The sequence below is a fragment of the Saccostrea echinata genome, unplaced genomic scaffold (assembly GCF_033153115.1).
Source record: "Saccostrea echinata isolate AGI-Se365-2 ecotype Australia unplaced genomic scaffold, CSIRO_AGI_Sech_v1 ptg000001l, whole genome shotgun sequence".
Taxonomy (NCBI): Eukaryota; Metazoa; Mollusca; class Bivalvia; order Ostreida; family Ostreidae; genus Saccostrea; species Saccostrea echinata.
This window is the reverse complement of record NW_026889750.1, coordinates 24,169,805-24,188,634: the sequence shown is the minus strand read 5'-3', so window position 1 is coordinate 24,188,634 and position 18,830 is coordinate 24,169,805. Positions and strand designations below refer to the sequence as shown.

The 18,830-nt window shown below is 33.8% G+C and overlaps 1 protein-coding gene across 1 annotated transcript; it reads right to left on the bottom strand.

Moving 5' to 3' along the window:
* Positions 1 to 3,148: 3,148 nt before the first annotated feature.
* LOC133187630 (sulfotransferase 1E1-like) lies at positions 3,149 to 10,089 on the bottom strand. Its single transcript, XM_061323052.1, has 5 exons — positions 9,924 to 10,089; positions 6,543 to 6,866; positions 6,122 to 6,228; positions 5,281 to 5,473; positions 3,149 to 3,814 (listed from the first exon to the last, which is right to left on the bottom strand). The coding sequence occupies exons 1-5, from the start codon at positions 10,087 to 10,089 to the stop codon at positions 3,705 to 3,707; spliced, it is 900 nt and encodes a 299-aa protein (XP_061179036.1). The 3' UTR covers positions 3,149 to 3,704.
* Positions 10,090 to 18,830: the final 8,741 nt, after the last annotated feature.

Genomic DNA, 18,830 nt, shown 5'->3' with positions numbered 1-18,830 from the left:
TTTTTAATTTTGTATTTTTCTTTTTGTTTTTTGGTCGTCGTTTTTTTTTTCATCCTTCAGTTACGATACTGTACTACTGTAGTGGATATACATTTGATTTTTACTTGATTGTGTTCGTCATGCGTGACGTCATTTATAATTATTTCCTCAATACTTTCCCAATTTGTCACTAGCACTCTTAATTTCTTCCATGTTGGTCATCATCTGTCTTCTACTTCCATATCTACATTGTTGAAACTACATCTTACATGTTGATCTTGACAATTTTTGTGATGTTTCTTCTACAGGCACTTGGGGTATGGACCCCCCCCCCCCTTTTTCCATTTTTTTCTTTTTAAATCTGGGGTCGAGTCACCTTTTTCGTATTTTTGTATTCTAATATGCACTGTATGTTATCAATAATGTAACTCTTTTGTCTCTATAAGCTGTTTTTAAATATATCGTTTTCGACTGATACATAAAAAGAGAGAAGGCCTCTCTTTTTATGTATCAGTCGAAAACGATATATTTAAAAACAGCTTATAGAGACAAAAGAGTTACATTATTGATAACATACAGTGCATATTAGAATACAAAAATACGAAAAAGCCGACTCGACCCCAGATTTAAAAAGAAAAAAATGGAAAAGGGGGGGGGTCCATACCCCAAGTGCCTGTGGTTTCTTCATCTGTGTTATCCTGTTAGTCTTTTCACCGATTCATCACATGATTGCTTCTTCCTGTGTGTCTCTGAGTAAACCGTCTGAGTTTGCTTTTATTATGTCTCTAAAGATGGCATCACTTGTTTCTTCGTCATCATATGTGTGTTTTTGTGTAGTCACTTTTTTTCCTTCAGTAGTGCTATTTACTATAACCATAGGCAATTCCCACCCCAGGTAGCTCTGTGATACATAACTTCATGTGTGTCCTAATTGTGTCCTCACCTGTTGCCTAATTTCTCCTTTCTTATTTATTTTGTTTTTAGTCTTTTCTTGTTCTTGTCTTGTTTTGTAGGTTTTATTTTGTTTGTTTTATTTGTGCTTTTGCTTTGTTTTTGTTCTTTTTTGTTTTGTTTTGTTCCTTGTGTGTGTGTGTGTGTGTGTGTGTGAGAGGGTGTGTGTGTGTGTGTTTTAAAGTTTTGTTTTTGTTTTTGTTTTTTTTTTGGGTTTTTTTTTTTTTTACCTTATCAAGTTAAATCTTTAATTAGTCGCTACAGTCATATTTTCCAGGTTTCTCGAAAGAAGAAAAAATCACATTAGTAGTACATGTATCCCGGTATAAAGATTCCTCTCTAATATAACCCTAACCATCTGGTTACAAAAATGATATTAATCCCCGATTTCTCATAATTAAATAAAGACATTTCGCTTCTATTTTTGTAATATGAAATTCATTTTTTTTCTTACTTAAACACAAGTTGTAGTATATTGTCTGTATGATCTCTTTATTATTATTTCTAAGTAATTTAAGATTATGATGTTCATTCATATGAATTTCACATTAATTCTTTTTTGGCTGAAAAGAGATGTGGACACTCTGATTATATTTTTCCCTTATGGACGAGGAAAATATCGTGAGCTAGACAGGGAAACCAAATAAACCAATTCAGAATGTTACTTCAATTTTTAATTCAATCCTAGAAATTTGACAAAACCTTTTTAAGCCCTCTTTCCAGATTAGTTGATTACTATTTCTTAATTGTTTTAGTATAAAATTATGCTGCTTGTAATTTTATATCAATCTTTTAATTTGAAGATCTCAAAGCAGCATTTAGGTGAATCATTGTAGGAAGACCATTTTTATTTGAAGAACTGATATTTGTGGGTGCAAAATATTTCTTTTGAAATATTCAAAACAACCAAAAACTTCGAGAAGGTTAAAATATCCTTATATTACGAAAACAGTTTTGATTATTAATAATTTTATGTATACTGTTGTGTGTTACAAGAAAGAAGTAATATCTTTCAAATTATTCATTTATAAAGTTGTTTGGTCAAATTAATCATATTTTTTTTTGTAACTGCTGCAATACATCTTACATTATGATAATTTGTAAAGTTCTGTAAATATTTTTCTCGAGATACGTTTTGTAATATTGTGCTTTTAGATAAGTAACAAAATTATTTTTTGATTGTTTGTTTGTTTACTTGGTGTTTGTTTTGGGCAGCATATTATAAAGTGTTATGTGAATATTACGTGTACGATTTCTCCCTAACTTTTTTTGTAACTAAATGCAAAGAAATGAAAATTTCTTTATATATAATACCACCCCACCCCAATGCTACCCCTTGCCATCATTGTACCTCGATGACGTCCTTGAATGAAGATCAGAGACCATGATATACCTACCAATCGATATGGTACCGAAGTAATTTTTGGCACAAGACTTCGACTGTTCAGTGAGTTATATAACCTTGAATAAGGATAATAACAAATATCTAGGCCATGGGTAAAGGGTATACTTGTTCAAACGAATTTCAAAAAGGAATCCAAAGTTATGAATCGATCACAGTTTGTTAGCGATTGAGGCATAAAACCAAGGAATAGCACTAATTCGGTACCCCGCTGGGGATCGAGTTGCAGAGAAAATCAAAGTACAGAATGTACTCCTGGGAGTTAAACATTCAATCATACGAAAAAATTATCATTATTGCAATAATTATTCAAAATTTTTATATACATGTAGTTTACAAAATGTCAAAACGCACGGAATCATTGCTATATAAATTACCTTTTTTTTTTTTTTTTTTTTTTTTTTTTTTTTTTTACATATGACTTTTCTTCGTAAAAGGTATACATAAACAAACACTCTTGAGACTCGGGGATGTTATGCAGTCGATAATAACCTTCAACCCCTCTAGTTACCAATGAACCAATCCATCCAGTGCCTAGCGTGGCAAATAATTGCCGCATTCTACAGATGCTCATGAGCATGAAAGCTAAACATTCATATATGTATATTTATCCTTTTTTTTTTTTTTTTTTTACATTTATTTACTTTAAAATGAAAACCTATAATAATTTGGTATTCAATTTCTTTTGCAAAGGTATGTTGATGCCTCTGATTTGCCATGGTACACTGCTGATTGTGTTGGCTCACACAGAAGGGGTGCTAAATAACCTATACAAAAATCGCACTGATATAGCCATGGGAGATTGCAACTAGTTCAAAAAGAAATAAAAACTTTTTTAATTGTATCTTTATGGATGTCTAATATGTACATATACATAACTGCATACATTCGACTTCCTTGGTTTAGCCTCCAAGTGGTGAAAATCACTCTGTTCCTTTAGGATAATCTGGTAAATAAGGAATCTAAAAGTGATACATATATATGTCCCTGAACAGCAACAACGACAGAAAGCAAACTCTTAAGTCCTCTACAAATAATTTGGTCAAACAGAGAAACACAAATCAACAGTTTAATTTGCTATCTCTGATCCTAAAAATGGTCGGAAACGTGTCAGTCAAAATAGAACTGCAGACTTAAGCTTGTATTTGGAACGACCAAAGAAATTTCGAAATGCTGAGTTTAAACGAGAAAGTTGAAAACCCTGTAACATTTGCATAATAGTATAGTATATCGATCCATATTTTACGAGAATTTAAAAAGTTCATATTTTCTATTTCACTCTTTGACAGATGGGCATTGTCTTTGACTGGACATACACGGATATAAAATTCAAGCAATGCTAATCATTTGTGTGTATTAATTATGATTTTTTTTATTCATATTGCACTTGAATTTTAGAGTCTTTCATTTCCTCTTTGAATACTGCATCGAAGTGTTCATTCAAAGCCACTGTAAAATGGTTCTTCCAATCCCCAATCTCTCCTGAAAAAGGAAAGAAAAATAATTGCTTATGCACCTACAGACAATGAACGTAGAAACACACGTGCATAATTAAATAAGTTTTTTTTTTCATTATATTCTTCATTAAAAAAGGTTTCCTTCTGAAGTTTCTTTCTGATCAGGAATTAAATAAGATATTTAAGAATAGTCTAATGTACTTCATTGAATACCAACCAGGGAGTCTCTGATGAGACTGTAGTCGCACTGGTTTGTATTTAAGGTCAAGATCTAGTAAATGAAGAGTGCCTACAGATTTCTCAAATTTGAAAAGCAAATCCCTTTTATAATCTATTACAATTATAGCTAAATAAGTTAAGGTGTATCGGGACACGATTTTTAGATAAACTCAACGAAAAATCATATTTAAAACTGCCTTTTTCAATGAAAAATGAAGAGAAGCGGGTATAAAAATGGGAGTTTTCTCCATCTCAGACAAAGGAAATGTATCAATATTGCCCACGGTCTCTCAGGAAACGACTTTTCATATCTTCTTGACTTCTTTAAAATGATATTAAATTGAATATAGGTATCGGGGTTCCTATTGACATGATTTTAAATTGAATTACATGAAAATGTGTCATCTTCTACATAATTCTGTTATAGCTGTAAAGTACAGGAAAAAGTAAGTTTAAATCAATTATGACGTGATAATTGATCTAGCACCAAAAAGACACTCTAAACTCATTTACTAGATCTTGACCTTAAAACACAATGGAAGAGAAATTTAAAATTGCACCTTGGCTAGTGACGCCCATTTTAGTTTTACATTTACAGAACTGTTGATTTTGGTGTTTTTTAAACTTTAAATTCAAATAAAATTAGAAATTGTTGGAGGGTAGCAGTTCGAAAGAATTTTAGCAACTAATTTTATTTCTGGTAATCATGGGAATACAGTTCATAATCGAAATATAAAAATAGTATTTGGAATTAAAGCTTGATATAAGCTACATGTGTACTTGTGTACCAGATTTATTAGTATCATTCTAAAACAGTGGTTTCACAGTTTTTCGAAGTCAAAACCCGATAGCTATAGTAAGAAATATGTCACTATATGCCGAATAAGGGCTTCAGATTTAAACCTTTACTCGGCACACTGGGCCATTCTTTGTCGTGTCAACGCCTGCTGTGACAAGGGGTCACGGTTTTTAAAGTCTAATCCGAAAGACACACAATTTTCAAAGTACCGAGCTCTTGGCGAAGGAACAATTACTACCTATTTTTCATCGACTTAGATTTGTCGTGGCCAGGGCTTGAACCCACGACCTTCCGATTAAGGATCGAAAAACCTGTTAAGAGGAGTAGTGTTTTGGTACAGAAGGTCGGGCAAACAAATCGCAAAGATCCCTTACTACTGCATAAAGGTAGCTTTCAAATTTATTTATATTACATGAACAATGTATTGTATGCTTTATTAGGTAGGATGTAATGCACTAGGTGATTTGACTTACCCTTCCGATACAATTTCGACATAGTTTCCTTAGATTTTACTTTGGTATTTGGAAATTCTAAAAATTCTTTCATTGTGTCATTGGCTTGCTTCAACTTTCTGAAACTACACTTGTCGACTATTTCAGTTATAACTTCATCGCTCACATCAACGTTTAAAAATTTGGCTAGCCTTTTGGTTTCCTCCACTGGATGCTAAAAAAAAATGAAAAAAATGAAAGTTCTTGAAAAATAGTCTATATATCTGTAGCAACAAATCTTAATATTTGATTTTATGCTAGATAATAATACTTAATAAACAACAACAAATTATGTAATATGATCTGAAGCACATGGAAGGTAAGATCCATTACCAAAATTATAAATCATATATCCATCAGCTAAATTACAGATAAAAAAAAGCTTAATTGAATGACAGGATTAGAAAGTATCCACCAAAATCCATTAAACAGGCATTTTTTTTTTCAACCAAAAAATCATCGGGTGTGTGACGGGTATAGATCATACCATTTTTTTTTAACTTAAAGCAGATAAAAGTTTTAGCATAACAAAAGCCTTTTTTTGAATGAGTGCCTCTAATAATGCTACTTCAGGGTTGTAATCATCCAAAATGTATAATACATGACCATTGTGAAATGTTATAAAAAGCCATCATAACATTTTGTTTTATCAATTTTTTTTGCGTTCAAATCAACACAAAACGTATTATTGCGAGTCCCTTTTGGGGATTAAATATCAAGATATATTTGTTATTCCCCAGCATTTCAAAAGATTTATGTCATTACAAAGTGTTAATAAGCAGTGATTATTAACATTTTATGTGTATTTGTAATAGTTATTTACCTTTTTTAAACTTTCATAATACAATGTGAAAATAGCAGAATGTGTGTCTTTTGCTTCTGCTTGCTCAAATTCCTTTTCATATGAAAACCAGCCTCCAAATGGCTGAACTGAAAAAAAAATTCCTTTTAATTCCTGATAATTTTACATTCGATGGGAGGTCAATTTCATTAAAAGACACACGCACACTCATACGTTTTTCCTCAAAATTATTATAGGCGAACTTTTGTTCGAAGTGTGACTTGTTCTGTCGAGTAAGTCTGTGTCAAAACTTTATTCAGACTACTAGATAAACATTACTTTTGTGCATAATTTGATTCGTACATGAGAAACATTTTATGCTTGAATTGTTTATTTCATGTTTATGAAAGCTGAGTTTTTTTTATTGCAACTTACTGTTTTTTGCGCACTATTTTTGCCTTACCTGGACCCATGAAAACTCTCTCATAAAACGTCTTGAAGTCTGTAGGTTCACCAAATGCCATAGTATTGTTAAAGTGATGAAACATCGACACGGCAACATCTTTAGGGTTTCTCAGAACATGGACAATCTTTCCGCCATTTTCTATATGTTGCTTTGGTAGCCATCTGTAGGGAACATGCGTGTTCAGCGGTCTTGGAGAGGCAAGATTATGAACTACACTCATGTCTGGTATAGCTTCCAAAAAGAAAAACTCTTTGCATTCCTTCATGTATTCGGCTTTCTTTTTTAGTAACATGCAGACGATTTCCCAGACCCAGTGCGTCCCTGCCAGAAATAATTGGGTCAATTAAAAATCAAAGACTTTATCATAAGATTCTAAATTACACTCTATTGTATACATGTTTATCGCCTGCAACAAATTTAAGTCATTCAAATGGACTTTTTAACACGAACTTCAATGAACAAACATAAGCCATTCCATCTCCTTCCAAACTCACTCCGTAATTTATAAAAACCCTGTCACACCGGGACTGCGTCCTCACGGCGATCGCACGGCATCCATAAAAAATGTAAAACGCCGAGTTGAGCGCCGTAGAGTCTCCTAAAGCGCCGTGACAACGCTGCGAGATCTCCACTGAACGCTGTAGGGTCGTGTACGGTCTCCTAGAACGCCAGGTGACGGCGCGCACTTTGGACATGCACAAAGTACGCGCCGTGAGAGCGCGGTCTGAAAAGAACGCAGTAGAAACGTAGTATGTTCGCCGTAGCAGCGCAGAAAGATCTCCAACAACGCGGTGGGAGCTCAGTAGGCACGCCGTGAAGACGCACATGATCGCAGCATGAACGCAGTGATAGTATACTGTGCTTTTTACTTATTGAGTAAATTTTACAGAAATTTGTGCAATTTCCCTGCGATTTTAAAAATTTTCACAATCTAAAGATGCCCCGGCGTCCCTACGGCGATCGACGCGTTCACGGCGTGCTAGGAGTTGTCACCTCGAGTTCACGGCGTTCTCACTGCGCTGGCTGCGTTCACAATACGTCTACAATGCGTTCTTAAATGCAGTGACATCTCAAAAGACTCCGCAAGGTCTCTGTGGAAGCGCAGCCTCCTATCAATGCGTTCATGCTGCGATCACGCGCGTCTTCATGGCGTGCCTACGGAGGCGTCTTAGGAGATCTCACTGCGCTGCTACGGCGATCATACTACCTTTCTACTGCGTTCTAATCAGACCGCGCTCACACGGCGCGAACTTTGGGCGTGCCCATAGTGCATGCCGTCCCCTGGCGTTCTAGGAGACCCTACGTGACCCTACCGCGTTCAGTGGAGATCTCGCCGCGTTGTCACGGCGCTGTAGGAGATTCTTCGGCGCTCACCTCGGCGTTTTGCATATTTTATGGACGCCGTGCGATCGCCATGAGGACGCAGTCCCGGTGTGACAGGGGTTTTACGTAATAAAGAAAATCCCTTGTAGTCGCTCAGACCCTAATTAATTACAAGGTTTTTAAAATCTTTGTTTATATTCTTACAGAAAACAAATTGGACATCTTTTGCAACTTTATCCTCTTTTATGCCTATCCACTTGGACATTATTTTATTGATTAAAATTCTATACTATGTATGAATGCTTCAGTTATAAAAACTGTAGTCTCCAACTTCTATCGAGTAACTCGATCATAAAACCTGGAGATGTTAATCTTAAAATATTATTAAGTTTCGCCCTGCTACTCCTGATTTTTTACCTACATGCTGATATTCTCATTTACAAGTTGTGATTTCTATTGTTGTCCTACTCCAGCCTGCGCGGGGCCACGATTTGGACAAAGATGACTATGCAATGCATTGGAATGCTTGCATGTTGATATGACTTTACATGGATCAGTGATTCTTGAAAAAAATGTTTTTTCTTATATTGATTTTCATGAAAAACTTTAATCCCCCATTGTGTTCCTACTCTATCCCCAAGACCATAATTTTAAAAAAAACTTGAACCTTCACTAACTGAAGACAATTCAAGAGGGGGGAAGTGTATAAAGGTGTTGTCCGTGGATATCGGCCTAGATAGCTTAGTGGTAGAGCACCAGACTAGTGATGCAGAGGTCCCAGGTTCGATTCCTAATCCAGCCACACATTTTCTTCCCTCCTGTTACATAGAGATGCACAGGCAGAGTGCAAGTAAAACATCGTGCTAAGTCAAAAGAAGGAAGGACAAACAGATAGGACATTGGACAATGGGCTTTTAGCTCAGCTGAGTACAAAAGCCGACAGTGGCTCCTTTCCAGCCCAGTTATCGATCCATAAAGTGGACGAAAATATATCTTAACTACGTGACACAAACATGTTATTAAAAAAAATCTTGATCTTGCTGATCTTTCGTGATCTGCCTTATCAATCTCCATGAATATGTTACACTTAGCAACTGGCTTTATACATGTATGGGATAATTATTCTTTTATCGAACCCGCAACAGGAACTAATCACCATAGCCCCTAGGATATGTTCTTGATAGAAATGTGGCTCACATGAACTGTGACTAGAGTGTTTGGATGTTATTTACGCCCTTTGTAACCATGCCTATCGGTAAATATCTTTGTGGATTTCATGTTTGAAAGAGAAGTTTTTAAACTTCACTCATTTGCAAGAACAACACGTGACATTCGATCGACTATTCAGATTGCCTGTAACACTGTTGCACAACAAATCAGAACAGAATGTTTATTCTAATGAAGAGCCCAAAATAAACATGCAAACATGAAATGATTACAGTAATAAGGAAACGACAAGCCAATGGATAGTATAACGATTAGTACATGAGATTGCTCCCTTTAACAATGATCTATGACAATACTATTTCAGGTTTAAAAGAATACAATGTATAAAAGTATATGGCTACTATAACATGTTATCTTTAATAAATTTGCCTACAGAAATGGATTATTATTATCACTGTAACCCCCAACGCAGTACTATTCTTAGTGAGAACAATCAGTGTTTCAGGACAGGCCTTAAAGTGTCCGTAAGATAATATTTTAACCAACCAAAATAAAACTACATTTGATTTTTATTATATGTCGTGACTGAGCTGTAGATCTTTATCCCACGGTCTAAAGTGCATATTTATTGCGCACAAAAAGTGTGCGCGGCTGGAGAGTTTCTAGTATGTCTTTGTATTTTTCAGTTATACTTGAGGTGTCATCTCAGAATGTTACTAATTATGTTTTTCTATCATATTCTTATGCTACTCTACAACAAAAAATTCCCAAAAACCGTTATCAATAGTCCTCCTAGGCCTGAAATTAATATCATCGGTCAAACTCGCTTCATGCATGACCTGAACATTTATTTTCACTTCGCACTGCATCTATTATTTTTAAAAATACCTGATTTCGGATAGATAACCAACAGTACGTCATCTTTTCTACATTCCAGATCTCTTATTTCTTCAAATCTTTTCTCTGCATCTTTTACAAGGGGAGGAAATGGTGGCAATGCCATTCCATCAAACATAATAGGTTGTTTCGGTTTTCCTTCGCCATGTTTCTCCATGTTTTCTACTGACTGTTTTTTTTTTACTATTATTAAAGTACACGGAATAGATCGTTCTATTTTCTGACCTTCCCCCACATACGCTGCTCTTTAGGAAGCGTTAGCATATAGAACATTCTAATTATGCATACATTTTAGGAAGCGTTAGCATATAGAACATTCTAATTATGCATACATTTTAGGAAGCGTTAGCATATAGAACATTCTAATTATGCATACAATTAAGACCATTATGGATTTGACTTTAATTGATTATTCTGTTAATTAAATGAGACAGTGAGACAAAAATTAAAAGAAATGATTTTATCGCATTTTTCCCAATGGCTTCATTTCTCGTACGTATAATAGTTTATGTGTCCAATCATTTATTTTTTGTGCACACACAATAAATAAAATTTGCTTGACATTTACGTTTTGGAAAGCACACGACTGCCCTTAATAATTTGCAGTTTAATCATTAGTTACATATTTATGTTTTCTTACGTGCATTCATGCTATCCATAATATTAACCTTTTCATCTCTAGTTATTTATTCTCTCTCTCTCTCTCTCTCTCTCTCTCTCTATATATATATATATATGGAAAGGGGGGATTTTCAGTTATTTTCAATTTCAATGTAAAAGTAACGAAAATCTTACCGTGGACCCCACTAGGAAACACGCACCCCTGTTGAAACAGGTTCTGAAGAAATTTGACAAAGGAAAGCGTCTTTTACTGACACCCTATGGCATGTCAAACGTTGCAATATTCGATCTTTTCCATTTGCATTGTATAATTTTCCATTTGTATTGTATAATGTTTGTGTGTATTCTATAATTTTCCATTTCTATTCTATAATTTTCCATTTGTATTGTATATTGTTTATTTGTATTCTTTAATTTTCCATTTCTATTCTATAATTTCTTTTATTTGTATTGTAAAATATTTCATTTGAATTGTATAATTTTTATTTGTGTTCTTATAATGTTCCATTTGTATTTTATAACTATTATTTGTATTCTATAATTTTCCATTTGTATTCTATAAATTCACATTTTTATTGTATAACTTTACAATACAAATGGAAAAATATACAATACAAATGAGAAATTATACAATACAAATGGAAAATTATACAATATAAATTGAAAATTATACAATACAAATAAAAAATTATACAATAAAAATGAAAAAAAAACCCAATACAAATGGAAAATTATACAATATAAATTGAAAATTATACAATACAAATAAAAAATTATACAATAAAAATGAAAAAAAAACAATACAAATGGAAAATTATACAATACATATAAAATTATACAATTATCTGGAAAAAAAAATCTGGATCCTCCCCTGTATTTGTGCAGTTATGTTTAAATATTTCATTTTCATATCAAGTCAATGTTAAAAACATCCTGGTACCTGAAGTGTATATATATGTACAGGTGTATCAATTTCATGAAATTAAAGGTAGATTGAAATGTTTACTTATATTTTCTCAGTAATACATGAGCTTTCAACATTTTCAGGGGGGGGGGGGTTAATAGAAAATGTCTGGTTGATAGAAATATACACGCTCTTTGCATGCATGCCTATAATAAAATATAGGATATTTAATGAACATGGAAACCTTTAGGAGAGACTAAATTGTATTCTTTTAACTTATTTCTCTGCCTCAGATCTAGATTTTGTGTGAAAATTTCTCTCCATGATCTAGAGCAATGTCATTCTGTCAACTAAGATGACAACTGAAACCTGTTATCTTTACGCTGTCTTATTTTCTCATTTTATTTTACTATTTTAAGCATAGAGAAGCACATACACTCGCTTTCTGACTTCAAAGACTGTTTGTTCTAAATTATGTTCTACATATACGTGTCCAAATATTTTATCAATGTTAACATTAAAATCTAACATATCTGTAACTTTCTGACGAAATTCCCGTCAGGGTAAACTGTATCAATTCACACCAAATCAGATGTACCAGGGTAAGGAAAATCACATTTTTTTTATTCATACATATGTTGTGAACAGCGGAAGGAGTTTACTCCTTATGGATTACTAAAAAAGAATCTGCCAAAGAACTGGGTCACATTTCTCACTCGCTCTATACATAGTATATGTACGATGCAGTGTGGAAATGAGTATGAAAAATACTAGTATTATACATTCGTTAGTTTGCACAAAATGAAAAGATCACCTTTTGTCCGAAGAAGTGGGGATGACTTCAAGGATAGGGCGTATGAAATGCGTATAAATGTAAAAAAAAAAAAATTGAACACCCAATTAATTTTCTTTATGACGAAAATGATAGAACCTTCAAACAATACTATTCTACGACTGAACTAATATTTTATTCAAAGAGAAATTAAAATGCATTAACTATGTTCTGAGATCGAACCCAAACGATACAAAGCAATGGGTCATTTTTACATGAACACTTTGAATACTAAATAATTGATATTGTGATATATTTATTTAGTTGTAAAAATAAATTTTGATGTTTTACTGAAACTGTCCAGAAACTTTCAAAAAAAAGGTTGAAATTTTAATTTTCCACTTTCAACTTGTTATTTATTAACCAAGGGTAATTTTAAAAAAAACAGAACAAAACAAAACCAAAGTAGAAAATGTCATAAAACATTTTTTGTCAATCAAGACAAATTATAAAAGGGAAGTAGTCTTTCTCAACCTAATTTGTCCACCCGCCAAATATCTCCATAAGTGTGTGAAATCTCAATGCATTTTGAAGAAATTGTTTACGTAGGCCAATAAAAAAATCAACTACATTTTCATGAGGATTTATTATACTTTGTTATGAGGATGCAAGATAATTTTTTTCATTAATTTACCCATTTTGAAAGATTACACAGCATGATGAAAGAAAACTCTATTATTACATGTACCTTATTCATTGAGGGATGTGCTCTAGCACTTTGGCTCCTGACGCTGCTTCTCTACATTAGGACCTAAACCTTTGCCATAATGCCATTAGAGATGACAATACCAATCTCTGTTTGAACGCTGTATCTTCTTTTTATTTTCCTGATGAATGGTCAGGTTAAAGTTTTTAGATACAAAATTTGAACACATAATGTAAAACAATCGGTGACTTCCTAATCTTAGTTTCAATGTCATGGCAAAGAAAAATATTATAGTTGAGATATTGTTGAAAATCAAGCATAAAGATGTAAAGTCAATGATTTCGATATTGAGTTCATTGTTTTATTCTATGGTTGGTATGTTGCTTGACGCAGTTTTCCTGTATTTAATAACATTGTACGTGTATGCAGATTGCATACTGAAATTTGGGTAGTGATGTATTGTCGTAACAAATTCATAATTCATCAATTTATAATTGTTTTTCTTATTTAAAATCAAATCGAAGCTGTACGACTAAACAATTAATGATTACAGAACGGATTGTCTTGACGATTTTGGCAAATTCAGTGTTTAGATGTACACAACATATAATGGTAACCATTAATTTCTGTATAAGGCATGTAAAAGGTCCTAATTATACGGTTTGCAACAGGTCCTAATTTGTAGAACAGATTTAGAATTAAGTCATTAAATCAAAATAAAAGTAACATCTTCCTGATGAGGCTTTAAGGACAGGAATAATTTAATATTACTTGATCATCTCTGTCTAATGCATTTAAACTTTTTTTAATTTCTGCTCCCACAAAATCGAATAATGAGAATAAACCTACAAAGTCAGAGATACTTCGCTGTCCTTTCAAAGTTACTTGATTTTCTTCTTTGATTTTTTTTTATCAACTAGGGTCTTGGGGAGAAGTGGACATTTTCATAAGATGGTACATAAACATTAACCTCTTGATATTATGCTTATAACACACACCATTCGACAATTTGATTGATTGCTTGATTGTATTTTGTTTAACGTCCCTCTCTAGAATTTTTCACTCATATGGAGACGCCACCACTTGCCGGGCTAGAGCTGCAAATTTTGTCCTATACGCGGCACTTACGGCCATTGAGCATTGAGGGATCTTTTTCGTGCCAGCACCTACTGCGACACGGGACCTCGGTTTATACGGTCTCATCCGAAGGACCGGTCTCCACGTCCCACAGTTGGATTCGAACACGCGACGTAAGGATCAACTCCCTACTTCGCGACTCTAAAGCAGATGCTCTAACCACTGCGCCACGCGGACGACTCGACAATTTGATAATAAGAGTATGATTTTCTTTTTAAATTCACTGCAGATAGAATGACTGGAGATGTATCAGTAAGGGCTGGAAATAAATGAAATAAGAGGACGTCTACTGGAAGGAATAAACTGGGATTTATCTTACGTAATGATAACATGATTACCGATTACACACATATACGATATTACCAACAGAATTTACTAACTTCCAATAACATCATAACAGTTTCGCCTTGTCTCTTTCCCGTCATTCTGATTTCCATCATGGAATATGCAATATTGTCATTTCTTATTCTTTTTGTTAAAGCAAATATTGTGTAATGCTGCACTTGAAAAATTAACCCCAAAATCCTCGTAAAGTTATTTATTCGGTAGAGTTTTTACAATATTAATAATTTGCTTTATAGTGTATCATTCAAGCTGTTTGTAGGTCACATAATTAACATGTCGGCTCATCCCTTTAATCAAGACATCGGAAATTACCTTTCCATACCCAAAAGCAACATCAAACGTGTATCTTGATTTAAAGGGGAATGGTCACAGATTTAAAGTTCATAACCTTTAAAATTGTTGATACAATTTCATTATTAATATATTGTAAGAGGGTTTTAGACTGATATATTATTAAAACCTGTTTAGAAACTTCTTTTTTTTAACTGAAAATTATCAAAACTACGAATTTTGGGCTTGTTTCATTGTCATACATCCTTGCATTTCCATGAAGTAAAATTTATCCTTTATATTCAAGGAATGTGGGAAATTTGAGATGAATTAATAAATGATATTAAAATCATAATAAAGAAAAGGAAAAAAAAATATAGGAAAGCAAAACCAGTGTTGTTAATTTGTGGTCAGTGATGTGAGCAATGTCAACAAATCGAACACACCCGGTAAAACATGAACAAATAATATAACAGAGCTATTGCCAATGTTTACAAATACAGGTGTTTGGTGAATGATTATAAAGAATGCCGTTGTCATTGAGTATTAAGAATTTCAATGTAAGTTCAAATCATTAAACTGAAGCTTTTACGAACAAAAGAAAAATTCAAAATTTTACAAAACAGCAATACAAGTGTGTCAACGCCCCTTTAAATGACACAGGCAAAAAAAAAAAATCGGTTTGTTGTGGTCCCAGTGCGTTCTGTCTTTTTTGTCTGGCGTTCCTGTTCCACGTCGTATCTTTCTAATTCACAAACACACTCTAATAGCCGAGGGTCCTCTAACTCACCAAGAAGTTATCTGCTTTGCATTTCCTTCTAACATTTTTAAATGCACATATAATGTGCCATTGCTTGTAACGTATTAAGCATTCCCAACAAACAACTACTTCATGCATGCCATGTAGTGTTAAGTTATTATGATCAAATGTCCATCTAAATTTAGAATGTACTCAAGTCCTCCTTAAGCATGGGATTAAACTTAAGTACTCTTTACGTTATGACCCCCTTAAGATCATAAAATAAAGGATACTGAAATACAGTGTAAGACCTTACATGAGTAAGATTTGAGTTCAGTCCTAGTACTAAGACCGTATTATCCAAAAGCAAACATTTAAGCAGAACTTAGGAGACCGAGAGTGTTTACTTAAGTATGCACGTTTAATTGTGGAGAAATTGTCAATAAAAACAATGAGTAGATTTTACGTCATGAGATATGTAAAATGTAAATATAGACTACTAGTATTCAATGGTACCGTTCGCAATAGCCTAGTGGTAGGTATTCCTACAAGTAAGAGCCTCGGTTAACGTCCCTACGCTCCTTATACACCTCGGACTCTTACATCCGAAGACCATTTTCTAACGAGCTTGTTCCGCCCGAGATTTTGGGTGGAACATATAATGCGTGAAATAAATCGTAAACAAGTATTTCTCAGGTACCTACATGTTGCATGGGTGTATAAAAGTCACAAAAAATCCTAAAATCCACTTTATTCAGTATGTACCATTATTCATTAATCAAAGTCGTCATTATTTCAATTTGTCACCAGAATTACTTTCGATTTGACTTCATGCTAATTTTGCGGATTGCTAGTCAGAAAACGAAAATTTCAATTATTTCATAGCGATAAAATAGTTTCGTTTCGTCAGATATTCTGCGTTCCATTGCCGAATTTCAAACACACGACTTGTTTTCATTTCTGCTTCGATTTTCAAAATAATGGATTTATCGCTAATAAGAGAGATTAACATTGTTTTATGTGTAAATTTTATCGCAAATAGTGAATATTTTATTGTTTCGTGTCATTCGTTAATGTTTAAAACCTGAATTTTTAATTAAACAATTTATTTCCACTTCGGATTTCAGCGGCGAGAATTTTTACAATGGATGCTAGAGGTTACGCGGCGCCAAGTCAAAAGTATCTCGCCGTGAACCTCTAGCATGCTGGAGTAAGTGGAAGGGTGCTCGCTTTGTGTTTGGTTCAATTCTCGTTCCCGGCGCCGCGTCAAACCTAAGACCTTTACAAGTATTAGCTTTCTTTAAAAAGCTTGTCTGACCTGAGCAAATTTATCATTATACGAAAAATTAAGAAAATTTAAATCCAGCCTTTTTGGAGGCCCGCGTTTGCTCTGCTCCAAAATTTGTATATATTGTTTAATGGACTTTTGACCTTGAATACTGTTCGTTATCTCCATACATTTCACTTAATCAACATAACTCTTGAGTCCAGAAATAAATTATATTTCTAAGAAACAAGACTGATCAATCCAGTGGTATCAACATCAAATAATACTCAGACATGGATTTATTCCATATACACTGAATCACTTTTTTTCATGGCTGTTGGAACCGGTTAGAACCGGGGAGAGGATGTGACGGCTCGGGACCCCCCCCCCCCAATATTTTGCCGATAAATAATATTAATATGCTACAGAAAACATTGCTACGTTTTACTTGTTCCCTAAATCATGATCATGTAAATAATAAAGCATGGTGATAACTTCATTTTGCTTGATAAGGAATTTTTTTCTTGATGGTACCCCCAACTGAAGATTTTAGGTTGTGAACCCCCTCCCCCGTGAAATTTCTTCCACTTGGCCTGTTCCTGAATATATGTATATCACCTGTGCTTTTGAAAGAAAAACTTACAATACATAATTTAAACATCAATTGGTGAACAGTTTGTGATTTTTTAAAATAAAAAAACTTGTTACAAGTGAGCTAACATCTTTGAATATTAGCAAAAACAAAGTTCATCTTCTATCTTTCACTTGGATATTTTTAATCTGTGAATAAATCAAAAGTCTGCAAAGTTAGGAATTTGTCATTGTAGACTTTAAAAAATTGTAAAGGTATAGAGACTTTACATCCATTGAAAATAAACATCTATTAGTTAATCTGATAAGGATATTCGACAAGTATTGACCTGACCAGTTTCATTCCTGCTGTTTTGCTGGAGATACACTGATGAGTGATAAATGATGCATTCGAAAATGGCAAAAATGTTATGTAATGCGTAATGTATAATGTGATAATAAATAGGTCCAATGCTCTGGCTTGCTTGGGTGTTTAGCATGTTTTCATTAATCACCATGCTCTCCAATTGGTAGTTAAGTAAGTATGAAGTTTCCAAGATCGAGTTATCACAAGAATTCTATTGAACGACTTGACCAACAAACCTTGTTAAATCTAGTACTGTCTGACGTCAGACAAAAACAAAGGTATGACTGTTCCTTCGCCAAGCGCTCGGCGTTAGAAGTGAAAGTCATGAGTTTTTCGGGTGAGACATCAAAAACCGAGATTCCATGTCACGGAAGGCGTTGGCTCAATATAATACTAGTACCCTCACTGCTCAATGGCCCTAAGTGCTAAGTAAAGGTCTAAAGGGGGATTTTTGATAAGGCCGCTCAGCGGCCCACTTTTTTTCATAAAAATAAATTTCAATTTATTTTTTCAAAACTAGTTTAGAATTCAAGATAAATATGTTAACTTTTGTTATTTTTATTTCAAAAGTTAATATGAGATGAATTCACACCGTAGTTGATACATACTTAGATGTACCCTCAAATCCGTTAACATTAGGCTTATGGGAAAATATAAGAGGGTGGCATTTATAAATCGATGTTTAGAATATGAAGTGCATGAGGGACACTCACCTAAATTTGTTCAGTAATTAGATATACTCTGCACACTAATTTCTTGAAATATGATGAGTGTCGCGTGTGCACTTCATATCCAAAAATTGAAAATTGCATAAAATTTGCATATCTAAAATTAGAAGCTTCTGGTTTCTTGATCTGACTCTGTATTAAAATACCAAGCCAGAAGTAGCATATTTTTTTTAAATCAAAGAAGATTCTTGATTATTTTAACAGTAGAAAACATTATCGTGTCCTATTTTCATTTCGATACTTTTTTGTCGCCAACGTATAACGTTAACGTCACATTTTTAGCTCACCTCCTCGGAGTTGGGGGAGCTTTTGTAATACCGTCGGCATCCGTGTTCCAGGTTAAAGTTTCTGAAGCAGATTTTTTTTCAAGTTTATCTATGCCCTATATTAATCAGAGTCACCTGATCCAGCATGTTTCCTTGTCACCAGTAAGGTTTCAGATGCTGGATTTTAGCCAAAGAATGTCCAGGTA

Coding starts and splice junctions, on each gene's coding strand:
- LOC133187630 (XM_061323052.1), bottom strand. CDS start 10,089: ATGGAGAAACATGGCGAAGGAAAACCGAAACAACCTATTATGTTTGAT. Junction 6,867..9,923: donor GGTTATCTATCCGAAATCAG/GTATTTTTAAAA, acceptor TATTTCTGGCAG/GGACGCACTGGGTCTGGGAA. Junction 3,815..5,280: donor GTCGAAATTGTATCGGAAGG/GTAAGTCAAATC, acceptor TTCCTTTTTCAG/GAGAGATTGGGGATTGGAAG.